At 44.4% G+C, this 21,094-nt stretch overlaps 1 protein-coding gene across 2 annotated transcripts; it reads right to left on the bottom strand.

Annotated features, from left to right (window-relative positions):
* Nucleotides 1-8,301: 8,301 nt before the first annotated feature.
* Nucleotides 8,302-20,886, bottom strand: LOC118795811 (angiomotin-like 2a). 2 transcript variants are annotated; one of them, XM_036554550.1, is made up of 11 exons: nucleotides 20,663-20,886; nucleotides 18,592-19,395; nucleotides 18,029-18,218; nucleotides 16,117-16,261; nucleotides 15,833-15,922; nucleotides 12,793-13,088; nucleotides 12,177-12,370; nucleotides 11,961-12,062; nucleotides 11,670-11,842; nucleotides 11,223-11,402; nucleotides 8,302-10,342 (listed from the first exon to the last, which is right to left on the bottom strand). In XM_036554550.1, the coding sequence occupies exons 2-11, from the start codon at nucleotides 19,317-19,319 to the stop codon at nucleotides 10,257-10,259; spliced, it is 2,184 nt and encodes a 727-aa protein (XP_036410443.1). In that variant the 5' UTR covers nucleotides 19,320-19,395; nucleotides 20,663-20,886; the 3' UTR covers nucleotides 8,302-10,256. The 2 variants fall into 2 exon arrangements, with proteins under 2 accessions (XP_036410443.1, XP_036410444.1); XM_036554551.1 differs by having other exon boundaries at nucleotides 18,592-19,361.
* Between the last annotated feature and the right edge of the window lie 208 nt (nucleotides 20,887-21,094).

Below are 21,094 nucleotides of genomic sequence, written 5' to 3'. Positions count from 1 at the left end.
AGAGAGACTGGAGGTTGAGGCATGCCAACCCCTGTTGAAAGAATAAAGAATGCTGGCAGACTGTCAGAGAGCTGCAGAGCTCGTAAATAAGAGCCGGCGCTGCTTAGTGTGAGCATACCACAGGCTCCCATATTCCGGCTGAGGCCCTCGACTGTTAAAATTTGTGAAATCTTCCCACCTGGATCAGCAGGGAAGCTAGGCTTGTGTGGGAGCAGCCGGGCCAGGTTCGTGCTTGCCGAAGTGATAACACAGATTTTCCAGATGTGATTGCTAACCTGGCTTTGTCTACCAGAATTTGGTCTGACTCAGGAGCCTGGGAAAGGAACCTAGAAGGAATGTATCACTTGATTTAGTAGGGGTGATCTGGGTTATGATATACCCCCAGGTAGATAAAGATGGTGGTGGAATGTGTTGCGTTTTGGCAGATGGGAATTCAAAGGGCACAGATAACATTTTTCAAGTGCATTCTCTTCATAATATGACTTACGACCCATAAGCATACATAACACAGACAAATTGGTGTTCAATATTTTTAACTAAAATGTGGAGTACCCAGTTTTCATATATATATGAACATATATACACATCATTGTGTGCATTATCCACTAGTACAATGTCCAAGATATTCTTGGAATCAAAATACATTTGCAATAGACAAATTTTAGTAACAAATATATTGAGGTACCCATTCAATGTTTAGATATAAAATGATATAATACACTATTACTATAATATAAAATACACTATTAATAAATATCTCCATGTCATGTTTTTGTTAAATGTAAATGTTGTTAAATAGCAGATAGAGAAACAGACAGTTTTGATGAAGTGTGTCTATAAAGTCACTGTGTTTTCCTCTTGAACAAGGCAGTGATGCCAAAATGTCAAATATCAAATGCCAAAACATTATAAGACATATTAATACAGTTAAAATGAGAATAAACTTGGAGTATGTGTGTTAACAATCCTTTTTCATTTCTTAAACCAGTTTAATCTAACCAATTAGCCATTTCTCAGCTCAAAACTATTTAAGGACATAATCAGATTAATCAGTTTTGATAAGTCTAATAAAATATGTTGTGCAAAGCAGTACAGTGATACTTCTTTTGACTATTGTTACAGGTAACCGCTCTGATGAAAGACTGATTCAGGGTTTCAGAATAGCCATTACTTCACAGATATATACCATAGTCATTATATTTCAAGACAAATAATTGTGTAAAGTTTATTGTTTCACTTTCCACAGCCATGTTTGGGGTTGTAAGTAAGCAGATGTTTCCTGGTCCATGGGTGAGTTTTTGTTTTGGTTAGCATGGAGTTTGCAAAGGGAGTTTGTGGTGTGTAATGAAGTCAGACTTTGAATCATCTGTGAGGTATATCAGTCTCTGCCTTTGAAAACCAACCTGTGTAATCAGGTGATGCTGGAAAACACGTAATCACTCTTAGGCTGGGTGTGCACTTTTCTCCTTTAAAGGGCATGTAGCATTTGCCTCTGATGTATTGACAGTCATATTCTTTTCAACTGTTATTTTAAATGCATATTTACTTGGAAATGCAATTAGTTTGAAAATTTCTGGAGAAAGTCACTTTGTATCTCTAAATTGTATCAGCAAAACAGTGATGGATACACCATGAGCACACAAAATTGATGGCCCTCTCAAAACAGATTCATTAATACCCAATACAGCCACAATGCTTTCCATTGGTGTTGTTTTCTAGTAACTACCCCAGTTACCCCTTCCATAGAAAGGTATTTTTACATGGACACTAATGTAGTGTCTGGAAACAGGCCAGAAAATTCCCAGCATATGTCACAATAATGAGGTGGCACGATTGCCAGTTTTCAGAACTTCTCACTGAGGAAGCCTGATCATTATCCAAAACGACACACGGTTCATGCAATATTTCTGCATTGTTATGGCAATATTATCCCACAGCTATACATTTGCTTCAATGTTGAGAGAAGGTCATATACTGCCTGGGTAATAACCTGTCAGGGAAATGGATCAGCATTTTCTTCTTTACTGTCAATTTCCAAAACTGACATCATCGACAATAAAGAAATTATTACGGCAAGTGCTGTATGGCTGCGGGGTTTATGGAGAGCCGAACCTTAGGTGTGTCTCACCCCAGCGGCTCTCTCACAGCCCTGAACACAGTACACGCCTTTCTGAGCGCTCTCATTCACCCACCCAAACACTGTGACTCACAACCTGTTGTCTGCTCCTCGGAGATGCCATACTACCTACATCATTACACCCATTTACGTCACAGCGCATGGATGACTCCCGACATGAGACATTGCCACAGATGTCTGTGTGTCTGACACCTCGCTTGTGTGTATTAAGGAAAGATGCCTGTTTACAAGCCACTGTTAAAATGGCCCTGTCATCTCTAAGGAATCCCGGCTACATTGTACACTCTATATATAAGTCTATAGCTTGACTTGGGAATTACAGAACTATTTGGTAGTGTTTGTTTCCTTTTTGGTCCGGATTCAAGAATCTTTGTTTTTCTTTCATATTTATTTCAAAGCCCTGATGAGTTCTGGAGTAAAACTCATGTTGTTTAGGACTGTTATGTGTAAACAAAACCAGAAATAAGAAAATTACACAATTTGCCACAATTCCAGAGCTAAAATTAAATGACAGCAACCTTATTTATGTGGAGAGAGGAAAGAATGTGTCCCACCCGCTTCTCCAAGCAGAAAGTTTCATAATCATAAGACTTTGGGCAAAACATTTGACACGACTGTTTTCTTCCAAATATTTATTTGAGAGCTTAAAACAGAAAGGCAGATAAAAGGGTTTGGACCAAGAAAACATGTCACCACACAATATAGACACCCTGGACTGGATGGGCATAGTACATGTACTCCAAGTAGTACTAAAGGCATACACCCCTAAGACATTATAGTAACACCCAGTGTATATTAATGATGAGGTCCCTGTTCTACCTATCAAACACAATGTCCTCTCTAAGTTGTAATGAAGACAGAAGGTGATAATACATTACAGAAGCCCTTTATCTGACATGCAAATAGTCATCTGATACTTATCTGTAGTGATCATGTTTACTACAGTTTACTGAGCTTTATGTCAACTGCACTTTTTAAATAGCTGAAGCCATTCACAATAGTGGAATAAGTGGAACTTATTCTGGCCTCCATAGTCCAATAACAATCATACTAAAAACGTCACTCACTATCTATGGACTGAAGTAAACCAAAGGTGAACATGAACAGCTTAAGAAAAAAGAGCAAAACAAAACAAAAAAACAACGGAAACACTCCCAAAATAATATCTCACAGAGCAAAATCATAAGTCTGAAGTACACAGAATCATAAATCGGTTTAATGCAATTTAATGGCCATATATGGTCCTTCAAGGACAGATCATTCTTAATTCTGGCTCTGCTGCCATTTTCCCAGAGGGGTGCAGAAAAGGTCCTTGGCAGGCTGGCCAGCCCTCGGTGAGCGCTGGCCTGACCTCGTCCCTCTGTGGCAACGAGACGAAGAATTCCTGCAACGACATCTTTCTCAGCTCCCCCCACCCTGGAATGAGGAAAATCACATTGGTCTGCCAGTGGGAAACATGCTCGCAGAGAGCTGTGAAGTATTTGCAGAATGCCTTCTTGCACCTATCCTGCCAAGAGAGGTGTGTGGGGATAGATATTTACATTGGGACAAACACTTCACCACCCCCCCCCCCCCCCCCCCCAGCCCCCACTCACTCCCAGCCCCCACTCACAGCGCAGCCCAGAGGTCCACAGAGTCCTCTCTGGAGAGTCTGCTTTTCATGGAAGAATTTCATTCAGATTAATCAAATTAAGTTACATGTAATCCAAAAGGAGCATCCTTGCTGCTTTTGGCAGCGGAATTATTCACTGCATCAACAGATGTTAATCTATCAAAACAAGCTTCCAGGAATTTTACGTCCCATATCTAAAAGCCGTGCAGAAACATTTTCCCACTGGCCATACTCACAGACTGTTCTTTTATTACAGAGTACTCTTTTTCTAAGAATCACATTTTCCAGTATTATGCCATTTATGCATGGTTGAGTCTTTCAAGTTAGCAACTTTAGATAGATTTGTATCATTTTGTCACAAAGGTTTTGATTCATTGATCAACCATTCAATATTGTGGCAGTTAATTCTATATGTTTACATCTTTTAATCTCCTACATTCGCCATACAGTCTAAACGAAGTCTCTTATGAAATCCTATATCTCCTTGGATGAGTTTGGGTCAGGATGTTTATATTGTAGCCACCTGTTTTGACAGTCATGTGCTGTAAGACATGCAGTCCATTCCTTTGAGGTGCCTCATCACTCAGATGTAACTCTCTACATACTTCATTGTGATATGACCTAGTAATGCATGTGGGCCACCATACCGAAGTTTAATCTTTGACGAAATGACAGGTGAAAATGAATGAAAATCAAACTGACAATTGAAGTTATTCACAATGCATTTGGGAACCTCACATCTGACATTTCAGATGCCATGTGACCGTTGCCCAGTGGGACAATCCAGGCATGTGAAGTTAAATCTATATTAAAACTCAACCCTGTGGGCTTTATCTGGATCACACTGCCACCCATATTGCCTTTGCATGACTTCCATCCCTGCCTGCAATGCTGTGCACCTTTGTGTGGAACTTGTAGCACAGAGAGGGTAAATTCCTGAAATTACTTGCCATGTGTGGCTCCACAGTATGTCATTTACAACAAGGTAATGCAACAAGCATTCCAGCATGCTGGGATTTCTTCAGACTTCTGTGGGTCTGGGTCTGATTTTGTAAAGACAGCTGGGAATTCTGTTGCTATTCTATTTCTTTGCCAATTGCCAATGTGTACCTTTATAAATAAAATGCTGCTTCAGCACATTTCTTCAAAACCATTAATACACAGACAAGTCCTAAAGAATAATGACATAATATGGCATAATGCTAATATTAATGTGTTGTCAAACCATAACTGTCCTTTTAAATTTAAATATATCACCTTCTCTGGCTGATGCTTGGAGTGAAGTCTTTAAAAAGACATAAACTGTAGCAAATTGCAGATTAACATTTTATCTTTGCAGGAAGTCACTGTTTTTCCAAAGTCTAATCAGAGTTGACATGATGGCCAAATCACATGAAAACAATGAATACTAGGTTTGCGTTTTCAAGACATTCACTCACAGTATTTTGTTTGGCATAAATCAGACAGATTATCTTGGACATGGATATCAGTACTGAGAAACAGGGAGCTGAGTGTCCTTGCTAACTTACACATTACAGCTAGCTACTCTCTTTGGCACAAAAACAAATAAATGAACTGTTGGTGTTTTCAGAGTAAAAGACACATAGCTAAGCCAAGAAAGCTATTCAACTGCAGGACAGAACATTCTTTCAAGCGCATGTGGAAAAAAAAGAACTTGCTCCCACGGTCCCAGCATTGTTATACATAATGTAGACTAAAGCTTTAGTTCAGTAAGCAAAATGATTAATAAGCTAATTACAACAGCCCTAATATATACAGTGCCCTCAGGTGCCCCCCTCCAAAAGATATAGTATTACAGAAAAAAGTACATATCCTTTTCTGCTTAAAGTTTTATCTTAACTTTAATCTTATGCATACAAATTATATTTGTGTATACAAACATAGTGCCTCATTTAAAACCGAATCCACCTCCATATGATTAGAAAAATATAAGTACCCATGTGGCATGTGAAGTCTGGTATCAGGTTATCTATATCCACCACTGCAGTAAAAAGCTTGAACATAGAACTCCGATTGATTGTTAAACAGAATCCTTTTGATTTTTCACTAGGACTGGACAAAAAAAACAAAAACAGCATCGTTTTCTGCCCTTCCTGTCCACTTCTGCCTCAATCCAAATCTAAAAAAAGTTCACAGAGTTTACAGCCTTCAAAGACACAAGAAAACCTTTCCTCAAACCACGTTGTCCTTTCAGTAAATATGACTCTGCCATTAAACATATGCATAATGTATTGAAATATATATATTGTGAAGACCAACTGATAACTGTTTGGCACTTAGAAGAAAAGGTATATATTATGTTACAAACTTATCAATTTAATCACCATGCCCTCCAGCTCAAAGCCATTCCTTCTCAATTCAAAGTCCTAAATTTCTGTTTTAACAATGTAGTCTTACTTTTCAATGAGTACAAAACACCCCTTTAAAAATGCGAAGAGTGCTCATCTCGCAAATATCGCGCCACGGTGTGATTCAGATACGGGGAATTTTTTTCGTGACGCAATTTGGGAGATGAGGAATGTCTCCCCAGGCCCCTTACCGATCACTCGCTCTGAGTCGCTCTGAGCTGACTGCGGAGGCACGCGTACCGGGCCCAGCCAAACCGCATTTCCAGCGAATACGCCACATTCTTGCTAATTGTCCTGTAATTAGGTCTTGTTGATATTAGGTGGACGGGTCGCTCCCCGTTGCCGTGGCTGAGTAAACAGCCAAAACAATGAGAGGCGCTTTTGCCCGTGGAGCCTCACGTTGTCAGCGTTTTGTGCTGGAATGGGAACCGATTGTGTTAGGCCGCTCCTGTGGAATGGCTCAGGGCACTGCCCTGCCATGACATTCGGGCCTGGGGGGGAGAAGCACACCACGCGCGCTGTCCCGCGGGTGTACCCGGATACAACGGCCTGACCTCCACGCCGCGGCGTCTTCACGCTAAGACACCCTGTAACACGAGCTGCCCATCTGGCATTGCCGTGGAGGCTATTCGGAAATTCCAGTGAAAAGGTAAAGTAAATAAAAAGCTTGGCTACAGTGAGGTTTTCTTCCCCCAACTGGGAGATAATGTAGCAGCTCTGGAGGGATCAATGTCACACTGAAGGCAACACACCCTTTTCCAGGCTGGCCCAATATATGGAGGAATCCCTCCCAAAGCCCTTTGCTGTGCCTACTGCAGATAAAACCCCATAAAAACCCAGCATAAATATTCTTTGGAATGATTTCCTGAAGAAGGTGAAAACACGTTATATTTGTAGTGTATTTAAATCTTTGTGGCTATTTACATGTTCATCTTTTGTATTTTTGATGCTGCCCTTTTGACAATGCTGCATGCTTGTAAAGTGATCTGCATGGATGAGAATATGATCTGTAGAGTAATTTGAGCCAAAGGCAGCATCTTATTAGCATCAGCGTTGAATTGTTTGTTCTTCTCAGACATAGGGGAGGGAGAGAACTGCATACCTTGCTGATTTTCACAAGAGAAAACAATACATTAAAGGATTTTGAGAGGACTACACAACAGTTGAAACGTACACTTTGTTCTTTGTTAGGCCACGTATTGCCCTGAGGGGAGAAACGAGGTGCGTTTTCCACCCGCTCACACATGGAGGAAGGAAACATGGCAAACAAGTCCTTGTCCAGACAGTACAGTGGTGACATTATGCCTTGCATACTAGGAGAGAAACAGACCTACCTGAGGCTTGAGATTCAAAAGTTTCCAAAGGGGAACAAGAGGTATTTGTGCAGAAAAGCATTTCGTAACATTTTGGGGTAAGCATTTACCAAGAATCTTTGTGTGGGGTGACCCTTTGATGGACGTTTACTAGGTCTTGCCAGGCACTATTATTGGAATTTATTTCAAATACTTGGTTGCTTTTTCCAGAGGACTTTCAACCCCCCCAGTGTTCTAACAAAGTGTTGTAGTTGTCACTGATTGTTTCAGTGTTAGCCTGTCATTGATTTTCTCATTAGTACCTAGTTGAATTAAGAAATAATTTCCAAAGAAAAATGTGCTCAAACCCTTGGGATCATGCACTTTCCTGGAAGTTCTAGGGTCAGTGGCTGAGGAACCTTTTGGGGAATGTGCCGACAGTGTTGCGCTGCAGTTTGCTTGCCAGTGATCAGGCAGGTATTAAGAGATGTTTTTGTGTGGACAATCAAGCTGCTTTCTTCAGTGATGAATGAGAGGGCATACCACACATGCTTGCAGAAGAACTCTGATAAGCACAGCTTGTACAGACAGATGAAAAAATGTCAGTAAGTTGTGATGTTTTTGTAGTTTTTTCCCCCCACAGTTCTGAGGCAGCTTTAGCCTTTGTCAAGTCCAGCATGAATTTCACAAGTACCACTCGTTGAATTATCCATCCATATCTATAGAAAGAAACTCAGCAACTGCACTGAAAATGTATAACACATATTATGTGTATACCATGTAAGGATTCTAAACCAACTTGTTCACACAATTCAAAAGAAAAGCCAAGACTTCATATTTAAATATATCTATATATTAAGGTTTTATTGTATTAATGAAATGTTTCTGGCATTTCAATACAAAATTCCCACATTTTAGAAGTTCACAGCAACATCTAAGCATGGGTCAACCAACTTGAATAGGGCAGCTAAACAAAAGCCTGTTGGTACACTCTCAGTTATAAATTAATTGTAATGCAAATCTTTGGCATTATGTTTATGGCACTAAATACTTAAAGAATACAAATATGTATACAAAATATATTAAGTTCTCAGTTCAAAAACAGCCTTTCTGTAAACACAGCTCAAGTGAAGGGTTAGCACATGGATTTTCCTTTGCGAAGCACTGACCAGCACATGCATCGCATAAAAACAACAAAATAGCATTTGGAGAATGTCATGGATTAGATTTTAAAACAATACAATCAATCTTCACTCCCTTCCAGTTCAGAAAGGCCATGTAAGATACAACAAACTTCCTTTCAGACAGCCTACCAATGAAAACATGAAGGGGAGGCACGTCAGTCAAAACCACAACACTCATTTTCTGCGTAAATATAATTCCACAAACGTACGCTGTGTGTTTGTTACTCCACAAATATGAAGTCAACTCTCACTGTGTGAAAATCAGTATGACCCCCAAAGAAAATAGGGCCTCTGTCTGCTAACAGGATGGCAAACGAGGTCAAAACAAGGCAAGCTACTTCTGCTGTATATAACTGCTCACCAATTCAGAAGCCCATGAATAGAACCGGCTACTAGGGCTAAGAAGAAAATGAAAATAGACAGAATGCTTGCTATTTTTTAAAATAGGGAGGGAGGGTCAAACTACAGATAGCCTTTTTCTCCCACCAGAGGCATTCCGCAGGGGAGGAATGTGGGAAGATTAGCTCTGGCTTGCTGGGAAGGGAGCGACATGCCAGCCAGTAGCTGTCCTCAGCCCAAAATGATAACCTGCTCTTGCAGAGGTATTTGAAAAATGGGGTCTCATAGAAGGCAGCCACTCTTTTCTGAAAACAAAATCTTAAGTGTCCGTTAGAACAACAAACAGAGCAGGCTGCCATCTCTTCCTTTGTATGGTTTTCAGCGGGCCTTGTCAGGCAGCAGCGGTAGACCACTGACTGCAGTGTAAATTTAGGTTGGCTAGCAGCGGGGCTGCTATTTATCGATGTTCACACAACCACGGCCACTGTGTGGAATTGTTGCTGTGCAGGAGGAATGTGGCAGCGCCGTGGCTCTGAGAGACAGCCGGAGCACATTGCATAAGGCTAACATTGCACTGAATTAGGGAAGAGCGGCAGTGGGGTCTGAAAGAACCGCCGGGAATAACCTAGGCCCCGTCGCTATGGAAGACACTGGGCATTTCTGTCACGTGTGAGAATGTGGACACAGCTACTCGTATAAATAGATATGAAATTCCTGAACGCTACAGCTTCACACCACATCATACATCAAGGAAAACAAACACAAAACATCACACACATATATAAGAAAGGGTGGTAAGACAATGACACATTCAGGATTCTTTTCTTTCTCGATAACAAGTAGTAAGTGCTGCAGGGACAGCACTTTCACACTCACACGAGAAGCAGCAAGTATATATATATATCATCAAAGTGATCCTATATACATGGTTACAGTCTGTCAGTGGCCCTTGGCAAGTGAAATACTGTCCATGTACCTCAAAAAGATTCACAGCATCTCTTGCACCAGGCAGATTTTTAAAAAAATATCAACGAACAAGGGTCCTTTTTTTAGAGTAGAGGAGCACTGAAAGAAAGCTCTGCTCTCTTCTGTGCATGACTCCACAGTCCTTTTTCCCACTTCCCAGTGTCCATTTTCTGCCTCAGTGAAGTGGGCTTTCCATCGTCAGGGGGAGCCAGCCTTTCTCTTAACATTGTTGTCCCTTCACAGCTTTTTTCTCGTTCTGAATCTTTTTTTTTTCATAACTTGCAGGATCGCAGACATGTCTTTTTGTATCTTCTCAGCTGTGGCAAGCTTTTGTCCCATTCAATCTTGGCAAAGTCTTCAAATAAAAATTTCCACCGCTCCTGCCTCCAAATTGTGGAGACCCTTATATATGTTGATAGGTGCTTGTTTTTGCTCTGCATTACCTACAACGGGAAAGACAGAAAGTAAACATTAAAGGTTGCAAATGTACTGCACAATACTAAAAACAGCTACTACAGATGGAAATGACATCTGGGAAGACTTATAAAATCATCAACGATAAAATCATGGTTATGCACTGCTATTACATAACTTGATGAAGTCGGCTCTGCTCTGACGGCTCCTGGCCGGTGCCATTGGACACTCATTTGCGCCTATTACGCTAGCTTGGCTAATAAGTGATTGCTGATGTGCTTCACTGCCTCCAGGTCACATTGTTGCAAACTTCAATGGAGACCAGACAACAGAAGACAGGCTGTGCTTTTAAAATACCGTTGTACGCAATATCCTAATGCTGCAAACAAGCTGCAATGTGTGCATGTAGACGTCAACTGGCTGTGAATGTACACAGCAGCCTCAACCTTGACTGTGAGTCACAAGCAGTCATGGTTTAATAAATACATTGGCGTTGGCCTGAGTGGAAAAATTCTCTCACTTCCATTACCAAGTGCTCTGGTTACAATTTAACCATGCTAAACTGCAGGTATGTTCTATTCTACAAATACCAGCCTCAGTACTGAATTTTAGTGATATACAGCTACTGGGGTAAAGGGACAGTAGTAGATTCCAGAGAACAGTCCTCTCCCACAAATCAACTTTTTCCACACCAGTGTCCTCAATTCCACATTGCACAGATTCCTGGTGATTAGCCTCTAAACGTGTTTGAAGAGGCCTAGGGAGCAGCGGTGCACTTCCCATGGCTGAACAAAGTATAGGACCCCTAGAATGTGCATCACCTCAGCATTCAGAGACACCCACTGCAGCCCCCTCAGTAACAGATGAACGGTCTCCCCATCAGTCATTGTACATGAAAGGAGAACTAACCAAGGCTGGGTGCAGCGCTGGGCTCGGGGGCGGCGGCGGCAGGCTCGGTGGTAATCTGAGCCTCCTGCGGGAGGAGGTCGGCCTGGGTGCCGCAGTCACGGCTCGAGGGCCCGGAGAGGGCAGACAGGGCGGAGGAGCAGGAAGACGCGACAGCTGTCTGGTCATCCGAGAGGCTCTTCCCTGCCGCGCACACAAAAAAGAGGAAGCTCGTTAATTACCCTCGGACCCACCCACAGAGTGCACATTTCTACTCCCGGAGAGGCTCTTCTTTCTATTCCCAGGACTCCAAAGGGAAACGGATATGCACACAATACTATTCAGGGAAGAGTGTCTAATGTACACATTCTAGCTGGCGACACCATGCAGTTCTTGTACAGGCTATATTGTTTTCAGCCTGCATTCTCCACAGCTTCAGTCTAACGTGACCGGGTCCTGTGTAGTGCTCACCTTTGTGTTGGCTGGGGTGGTTGGGCAGCGGGGGAGGGGTGCTAATGGAGGGTACAGATTTGGCAGGGCGCAGGCACGGCTGCTCTGCCCTGGCCTGTTCTCGGCGTGAGCGCTGCTGGAGCACGTTGATCATCGCGTCCTTTTCCAAGATCTGCGCGTAGAGCGCCCGGATCCTGCGTGCAACACACACCACTGAGTAAGCACCTCAGTCATAACGTCTCAACCATTAACAGCTGCAGAGGGGGGAGGGGTGGTTTACTGACAATCAGGAGGATCTAGATGTGACCGTACCTGTTCTCCATCTCTTGATTTCTCTGATCTGCGGTTGGTAGATCCTCGTTGAAGCTGTTGTTGGGAGAGTGACGGGGGGAGTGGTTGATGATGGTTGTGTCTCTGCGGAGAGACAGAGTCAGTCAGGAATGCATGAAGAGATCAGTGTGATGTCAAGATGGAAACTGAAGTGCCCAGCCTCACCGAGCACCGAGCCACCCTGAATTGGAGATTCACCTCTGAGCCGCTGCCGTGGCCGCCGCGTCCATGGCGAACTGCCGCATGGTGCTCTCCTCCAGGTACTTCTGCTCCCATTTGGTCATGTCGGCCTCCAGGGCCAGGATGCGCTCCTCCTTCTCCCGCAGGCGCTCCTGCAGGGAGCTGACGCTCAGCTCGGAGGGCACGGAGGAGCCCACACCTTGGGACTGCCGCTGCAGAGGAGACACGGGCCGGAGAACAAGGTCAGCACCGCGTGGCACTTCAAAGCGACGAACATCCTCAGCAAACGCTCAACACTCCCAAACGCACTGAACTGTAAAAAGGCTAGTCTCAAAAACACTACTGAAGTCTAAGTAGCAGGGTGGCAGCGTAGCATAGCAGTAAGGAGCAGGACTTGCAACCTACAGGTTGCCGAATCGAGTCCCCACTTCGGCACTGCTGCTGTACCCTTGGGCAAGGTACCTAACCCACAATTACCTGAGTGAAATATCCAGCCGTATAAATGGATAACGTGCAAAAATCATAACCTGTGTAAGTCGCTCTGGATAAATGACAATATTGTCTGTTAAGTAACAATAAGGTGATATAGTAAGGGGCCCAGGTGGGCCCCCTGTGACAGAGGCACGCTGCTCACCTGCTGCGCGCGCAGGGTCCTGAGCTCCTGCTCCAGACGTGTGCGGAGCCTCTGCTCCAGGTGCTCCCGCTTCTCGCAGGCGGCCTGCAGCTGGGCCAGGGCGTGCTGCAGCCGCTCCACCTTCTCCACGTAGGCCCGCTTCCGCCGTAGCTCCTCCTCCAGCTGCCGGCCGCGCGCCTGCGCCGCGCCCAGCGCCTGCTCCAGCGCCTCCAGCCCGCGCCGCTGCTCCTCCCCGCAGCCGCGCAGCCGCTGCACCTCCCGCTCCAGGCGCTCCCGCTCCCGCTGGTGCTCCTCGTCTGTGGGGGAGGAGAGAGAGAGGGTGGGCTCATTAGCACTGTGAAACCAGGGGGCTTATGGGACTTAAAGTACAACAGAGCGCTGACCAGACCGTTGCTTTTCTGGACGCACACCTTCAAAATCCACAACAAATTACTTTGCAAAGTGTACAATGTCATATAGCATTGATATGGGGAGAGAGGGAATAAAGAACATGATCCTGCAAAATCCCTGATGGGACTGGGAGGGGGCTGAGGACCATTCCTGAGGGCTTTTTTTCCTGCTGGGGATATCGCCCCCCCCCACCCGCCACCCCACCCCCGACTTCCTGCTCCTAAGCCACGGAGTTTGAACAAAGACCAGAGTGCTTCATTTAGACAAGCCCGTCTGGAATGCAAGGAGGAGCTAGGGAGGAGCAGGCCCAGTCCCTGTGACCCACATACTGTTCACTGAGCACTGCTCCCCTGAGACCCCGCTGAAGCCTCACCCCTCTGCCCTGGGACCCTTATCTGCGCAAGTCACAGCGCTTCAGATAACCGAAATCACATGAATGACCCAGACGACAAAAAAAAAAAAAAACATGGGAAAGAATGTAAACACGTTGGCATTGCTCAACAGAAAATTATTTTCCCCTCAAACTAATAGCTCTTAAGTGTTTACTTTCACCTAAGCATGTTTTTTTGTTTGTTTCAGTCACATTGAACATCTAATCCCCCCGAACATAAGCTTTCACCATTAACCGCCTTCTCTGAGTAAGTACAGATTACACAACCTAAATGCCTACCACTTTGAGAATGCACACCTCCCCTGAGCCACATACCTATCACACAAATGCTTCTTTGTACTCGTGAATGTTAAGGAATGTCCTCAGGCCTGGGTCGCAACTAAATGATTAAAAAAAACTTCAAATCTAACCAGGATCATAATGCTCAGAAAATTCCATGCAGGGTGTACACACTATGGCTACACACATTCACTGTTTTACATAACATGTCTCAGATACATTTTCCGTTAACTGGCTTACTTTTCACTGAACATTGAAGCCCCCATTGAATGAGAAAGGATATGACTTTGGAATAATTATGTAATAAGCATCAAACATTTACTGCAATTAATAAACCAAATGGCTTTCAGTCCAAACATGTCTGTGTTAAGGTTAATGGGAAAATAGTTGGAGCTAGTTCCTTGTAAGTAACTGCAAACAGCAAACTATTTCAAGCCCACGATTAGCTGGGTTCAGAATGTCCGGTCCTAATCGTACTGGAATTTCTTTTAACATCGAGTGGGTCACTTTGGCAAACAAGAAAAACAAACTCATTCCAGATAAGCAAATGCCACCCTGTGCATACTTTTTTTAAAGAGGGCTAGGCTCCAATAACAACACTAGATGAAAGAGCCTCTTAAAAGTGTGAGTGGACCAAGATTAATGGTTGATCAAATCAGACATGGAATTTCAATGACTATTCAGAAGCCACACAATGTGTTAGGAGGCACACAATGCTAGAAGTCTCTGCCTGCCAAGGCTGTTTGCATCAGCCAAAGCTGATCTCAAAGTATGTGAAAAAGGGAAGTAGCAGGCAAGTAGCAGACCTGCTTTGGACTCCCTTTGTTCATTCACACCTTCTGACAAATAGCCAGACCAGGGGACGCAGCAGGTCAGATCAGGCTTGACCCAACATGAGAAAGGGAAAAAAAAACAGGATGGGGGTCTTGGAGTCCTCTTGGGACAGAAAACGATGGCAGTCCAGGCTAGCAGCAGGAGGGAGGAATTCCCAGTGCGCGGAACAGCCTGAATTACCTGAAGAATTCCAGGAATCCAGGCCACGTTTACTGCCGCTGTGAAGAATGGCTGCCGTTCAAGTGCCAAGCTCAGCTTGCGCACAAGGCCAACAGGCTACACATTAACCAGGCCCCAGCCTCCCCGCAGCAGACATTTACAGAGCATTGCCAATGACAATAGTCAGACAAAACCTTGGCTAAACCTTGAGTGACACATACTTCAATAAGACCACTTATCTTTGGACATGCTTAATTGCCAAAAGCACAAACAAAAAAGTACTTGCTGTTCACAGCAAAAGAAGGCTATTTACCGTCCTTACTGAAAACAAAGGGCTCAAGAATGCTTTGTTTTATACAGTTATCATATCCAGAGATTGCCTCTGTGTGTTATTTCCAATTTCTTTCCCATCATTGGTTGTCACAGAAAGAAAATTCCATGGAATGCAACCCCCCCCCTCCCCCGCCAAATAGCAACCTCATTTGGTGGGGATTACTGATGTTGTTTTGATTTTTCCCCTTTTGTGCATCCCTTAAAACTTAGTGTCAATACACACTTTGAAACTGTGTGTCTTTTGGCACCATAAGGCAAACCACCACACAAATTCCCCAAACAACAGGCCCAGCCAGAAACCGCACGCAGTTCTGGAACACTGTAGGGCTTACAAGAAACTTTCCCAGGCACTAGAGTATCAGAAATGCACAACACCATTAACTCAGAGGAATGCTATCCTAATCTAACAAATAAAAGTCTGACTCAAGTGAAACATAACTTCAGCTCTTAAAAATGCTCTATATATCTGCAGAGTGAGTCAGAACACTTGAGTCAGTTTTACTGCTCCTAAAATCTGAGGCATAAAGAGAAAAATTCCTTTAAAAAGGTTGGCAATTAACACTGCAGGGGGGCTGGAACGCAAGAGAGTGTGCGTTTCTTTTACAGTTAGTGTCTGCAATGACGTGCAGCAAACGGGCAAAGTGTTTCACTCACTTTGCTCAACAAGCTTGGCCACGACATGCTGGTTTTGGTCAGCAGCTTCGACTTCTTTTGCGGCGTGCTTGCTGGCCGTTTCCAGGCGATCTGTAACAGAAAAGGTCAATCCAAGCGGTTAGACTTTTCCTCTCAGAAACAGGCCACACGCCTGGTCCATACATTGACGTAGCAGATTTCAAACAACCCAAAGGTTAACCACAAGTTCCGGAGTGTCAGAGCGGACTCAAAGCACTTCAAACAGAATGGTTAACAGTCTGGGGCTCAAGGTTCAAGAGGCGTACCCCGCAGGTCTCTGTTGAAGTCGTGCAGCCTCTTGATTTCGCTCTCCAGCTTGTTCCTCATCGTTTTCTCCAGGGCCTCCCTCTTGGCACAGCCTTTCATGAGTGTCTCATATGCCTCTGATATCCTCTGGATCTCCAGCTCCAGCTGAAAAATAAGGACGAATGAAAACTTGTAACCGAAAGCCACTTTACCATTTCGAACCATGCATGAAAATGTCTCAGATTCCAAGAAGAGTCAACTCAACAAAAAGAATCAGGGACAGCATTGCACTTTCCCCTCGGAAACGGGGACGGGTTTGTGTGTCTGATCGTCTCATCCATTAGGTATGCCCACAAGTGAAATGCTCACACAGCTCCTTCGGGCCTGGGAATTGAATCCACATTTCTGAGAGCAAACGCACTGGGTCCAGGTGTTGCCACATTTATGTCTCCAGCGGGCACACCGCCAGCGCAGTAAGAGGTGGGGAAGGGAATGAGCCATGATGTATGTGTGCAAGCCTCCACAAAGGAAACATTACTCAAACGTATCTGTCTGGGCATATTTATTCCAGGCAGCCGGATTGTGCAACTTTCCCTCCTCTATAATTATCATTCTTTCTGTGTGAGAGAGCACAGGATGTAGGTGATGCAATTTTTTTCAGTGATGGGAGATATCCCAGAGTGATAAATGAAAACAAACAAACAAAAAATGTACAGGACCAGAAAAAGTGTGTCAGGTATTTTTAGTGATGTATTCATTTCAGAATTTGAATATTTTCAGGACCAAAAATATCTGTATTACAGAATCAATCAACTAGCTAAGTTTGTTCTAATACTTAACTGACCCTCTCACAATAGGATCTCTGTACCAACATCAGACAACGAAGAAAAATGAGGATATATTGCTACGTGCAAGGAGGCTAGTAGGGGTGAAAATGAAAGGAGCCTTTCAGTTTCAGAGAGCCAACTGTTTGGGCTAGATTTCTGCTTGCAGCACTCCGAGCCTGTCAGCTGTGTGAAGGCCAGTGTGGCCACAGCTCCCTGACATCTCCTGGATTAGACAGGGCATCTGCAGCCACTCCGAGGGAATGCAAGCATTCACTAGTGGCCTGACAACAAAAGAGGGGTCTGTGCACAGCGAGACTGCCTTTCCCTTTCTCTGCATCTCAGGTAACAGCTGTTAGCCTCAAAGGCAGACTGGTCTCTCAGATCAGCCTCCCCAACAAAGATTCTCCATTCTGGGCCTTTGCCCCATGGTGGATTATGGGATTTGTTTGCGTTCACTACTCTTGCACTCTTTAGTATGCCCACAGTCTATAACCTAGTTGGGCCACAGAATCCCTAAAAAATGATCACTAACAAATAAATCAAATATGAGTTGTTGGCTGAGGATGCTGGCTCGAGGCACTGAACACATGCTTGTTTTCTAACTCACATGTGTTTATTTCAGTGATTAATACATAAAAACACTACAAGGATAAGTTCAATGTCTAATGCTATAAAAACAAACTCAATGTGATTTAATATGTTACACAGCAATATAATCCTGTCAGAGGGCACAAACCATTCCAAACAGGGGGAAAAACAATCTTTGTGGTCCCTCAACTGCACATTCCAGTATTGCTAGAAGGCTAATCTTTCTGGTATGTAGCACTGGCAAGGACTGACACTGGATAATTTACTAAATCCACACCCTTGGTGAGCAGTCTCTAAAACAAGATTCATTGCCCTCATGCTGGATCCTCAACTAAATCTGAGACACCGACACAGGTTATATTACACACCTCCTGCATGATTCCTTAGATAGGAGTTTCTTGCCAGAGATCAGATAGGACTTCTTCACATTTATATTTGGACTACAATATAGTGAAATGGTTCTTAGACAATAAAACCAAGCAGTCAGTGACAAGACTGTAAACCAAGTCATTCCTACCTTCTGGATTCTCATGGCCTTCTCGTTGTAGCTCTCCAGTTCTCTCCTCAGCCTCTCGTTCTCCTTCATCAGCATGTCCATCTGGGCCATCTGGCTGTTGCTGGAGACTGCATGGGCTGCCATGAAGGCCTCCATGCCAGCAGGGGTCAGTGTGCTGTGACGGACCACCGGTGGCTGAGCCTGCACATACCTGCAGAAAGGGCCATAGCTGTATTAACTGCCATTCCCTTGGATGACAAAGATGTTTAGCTGCTGAAATCTATATTTGCAAGGGAGAATAGGTGGTCTGATATTACACAAAACAAAATGTACTTCTTAATTTATGTAACAGGTCATTGTTTACCTGAACCTCAACGTGTGCTTTATATCAGAATTTTTAAGGGGAAAGAAGCCATAATTATGCAAGCAACTAAGCAATAACATGAAGGAATGCTGGTGTTGAAAGGCTGTTTGTGAAACCGCTGAGGGTCATGCAGTACAAACCCTACAGGAAATACCATTCACAACCATACGCATTCACGCTTCCGCATTCCAGCACTATCAAAACATTGACCTCCCATTACCTGTGATGCTGGGAGTGGAAAGGAGGTGGCGGCTCGCTGTAGCACTGTCCCCGCTCCTGGGAGTGTCCGAGAGCATATCCCATGGACTTGGCGGGGAAGGGGTAATCCGGAGGTGGGCCGCGCTGGTCGTGCGCGTGCTGGGGGCTCTGGTTGGTGTGCGGCTCGTGGTGGACGGGGTAGTTGGAGAGCTGGGGGTAGCTGTGTGAGGAGCTCATGGCCATGCTGGCCCTGGCCCCATTCCTCTCCAGGGAGAGTTGCAGGAGCCGCTCGCTGAGGGAGCGCACGTGGCCCCTCTTCAGGTCCCGCAGGCCCTCGTCGTGAAGGTCTGCCTCGTCCTGGATGCCGGCCTCGGGGATGGCGTGTTGCAGGCCTACGTGGCCCCTCTGAGAGGCCAGGTACTGGGAGTGCGCCTTGGCCTCCTCGTAGGTGGGCAGCTCCTCTCCGTGGAGCTGGTAGAGCTGGGAGCTCTCCGAGTGCTGGAAGTCCCCCTGGTGCTCCTGGCCCTGGGGCTCCTGTCGGGCGGACAGCTGGAGGAACTGGGACTCTTCCTGGGTGAGGCTCTCCAAGGAGGACCGCGGGCTGCCCGTGCCCCCGCCGCTGCTGCCCCCACGCAGGGCCTGCTGCTGGATGGCCAGCAGGGTGCGGGCGTCTGTGGGGTTCCCATACCGCAGCTGCTCCTGGATAAGACGGTGCAGGACCGTGCCGGACGATTCCTCAGCCGTTCTCATTTCGGTCTTTGTTAACGCAAAACGATCAATAAATTATTCACCCTGTGGGAAGAGGGTGTTCAATGGATGGATGAACCTACAGGGGAACGGAACCGTGACAATCAGACCCTATTGAAATAAGCACCTTTCACTCATGACATAAGAAAATTGTAAAACCTTTGTGACATTAATAAAATACTGTCTTGCAATTGATCTCCTTCATTTTGTAAATACCAAAACCCTCAGTTATGCCAAATTATTGCATAGTAAAGATATAAATTAGGTTTAATATTAAAAGGATTCATGCATTGCATGTCATTAAAAACAAAATTACAAATACCATCAGTCAGTTTTACAAACAATTTTATTTGGGAGTCTGTATTTTCCCTAAATAATGTGCACTGTGGAAAAAGAGTCAATTCTAAATCCAAGCCACGCGGCCCTGACTGCCGAACGGAACTGTGGAATCTTTTTGCCTGAACCGCATGTGCCCCCAATACAAAAAAGGGCACATACCACTAGCGGCTCCATGGGTCGACATGCTCCAACTTTCAGGGGCTATTGCCATAGCAACAGCACGTTTGCCCAAAAATATCAATAGAATTTGCCCTCGAGGACCTTTGCGCAATCTTCTTTGGAACTCAGATGGATACTCAATATTCAATGACAGATGCATCATTACGCTGCGTCAAATGCATAAAAAATACTTAAAATTGCGCAAGAAACTACTGTAAATTGCTTGCACATTATATACAGGATACTCCATTGATTAATTTTAAGACCAGCTAGTCCAGCAAATTGATAGGATAAGTACAACACTAAGTGACTGCAGGGGTAATGTCTCCAAATACCAACGCAATCGACACTGTTCGCAATACGTGATGAAGCAGTCTTCGTGCTACTCTGTGTCGGTTACCGCCTGGGGAATTTGCAAATTCCATTCTATTGCCTCACAACGGCGATACCATCCCGCTACGGTTTCAGGAGTCGGGAAACAACAAATGCCCATAATAATGCCTCGTTGAAATAAGATTTGCCTATTATGTTGAACGAAAGTGAAACAAATAAACCACAAGCTAAAACGTTACAGGTAATGAGAAATTTCCAAACTCGCGTAATTGCTAGAAACGTCCAACATAGCTTTTGTTACCTCCCTAAAGTTCAATACAAGTCACATGTGAAGTTCCGAACAAAAAAAGTTAACGACAAAAATTAACCTTTATCCACTTAAATATTGTTGAAATAATAAGTAAATTACAGTCTCTCTAAGCGTGAAGGGAACAACGATCATAGCGCAGCAGCCCATGCCGATGTGAACAATTTCACATAACCAGAACACCTAAAAACAGCAACAAAATACTCACCAAACTCACAGTCTCATCACAGAAAGAGTGTGGGGTTGTTTGTATTTAATTCCAAACAGTTTAAAAGTAATCCTCAATTTTTAAATGGATTGCCGGTGTCCCGTCGGCACTACAATCCCCGTTTAGCGCGTACGGATGTGTCCCGAGAGTGTGCTTGCTGTAGACTGAGCTCGCTCGCCAGCGCACAGCCGCTAATAAATAACTGAGGGCTGATTGTTCGCGGAGCCTGGAATGCGTGGAATGCAAGAGCTCCAGGTCCGCCTGTGATCAAAAGCAAAACCGTCCAGAGAGAGAGAGGGAGAGGGAGAGAGAGAGCTTAGGGAGACTGCAATACTATCCACAGCTATATAGTCGATGTGAAGGTAATAAAAAGTGTAATGATTAAGTATAATTGGATGGTTGGGTTTAAATACAGCAAACGGTCAAACTCGG

The sequence above is a fragment of the Megalops cyprinoides genome, chromosome 20 (genome assembly GCF_013368585.1).
Source record: "Megalops cyprinoides isolate fMegCyp1 chromosome 20, fMegCyp1.pri, whole genome shotgun sequence".
Lineage (NCBI taxonomy): Eukaryota > Metazoa > Chordata > Actinopteri > Elopiformes > Megalopidae > Megalops > Megalops cyprinoides.
Note: the sequence above shows the minus strand (reverse complement) of the source record. Positions and strands in the feature narration are given on the sequence as shown.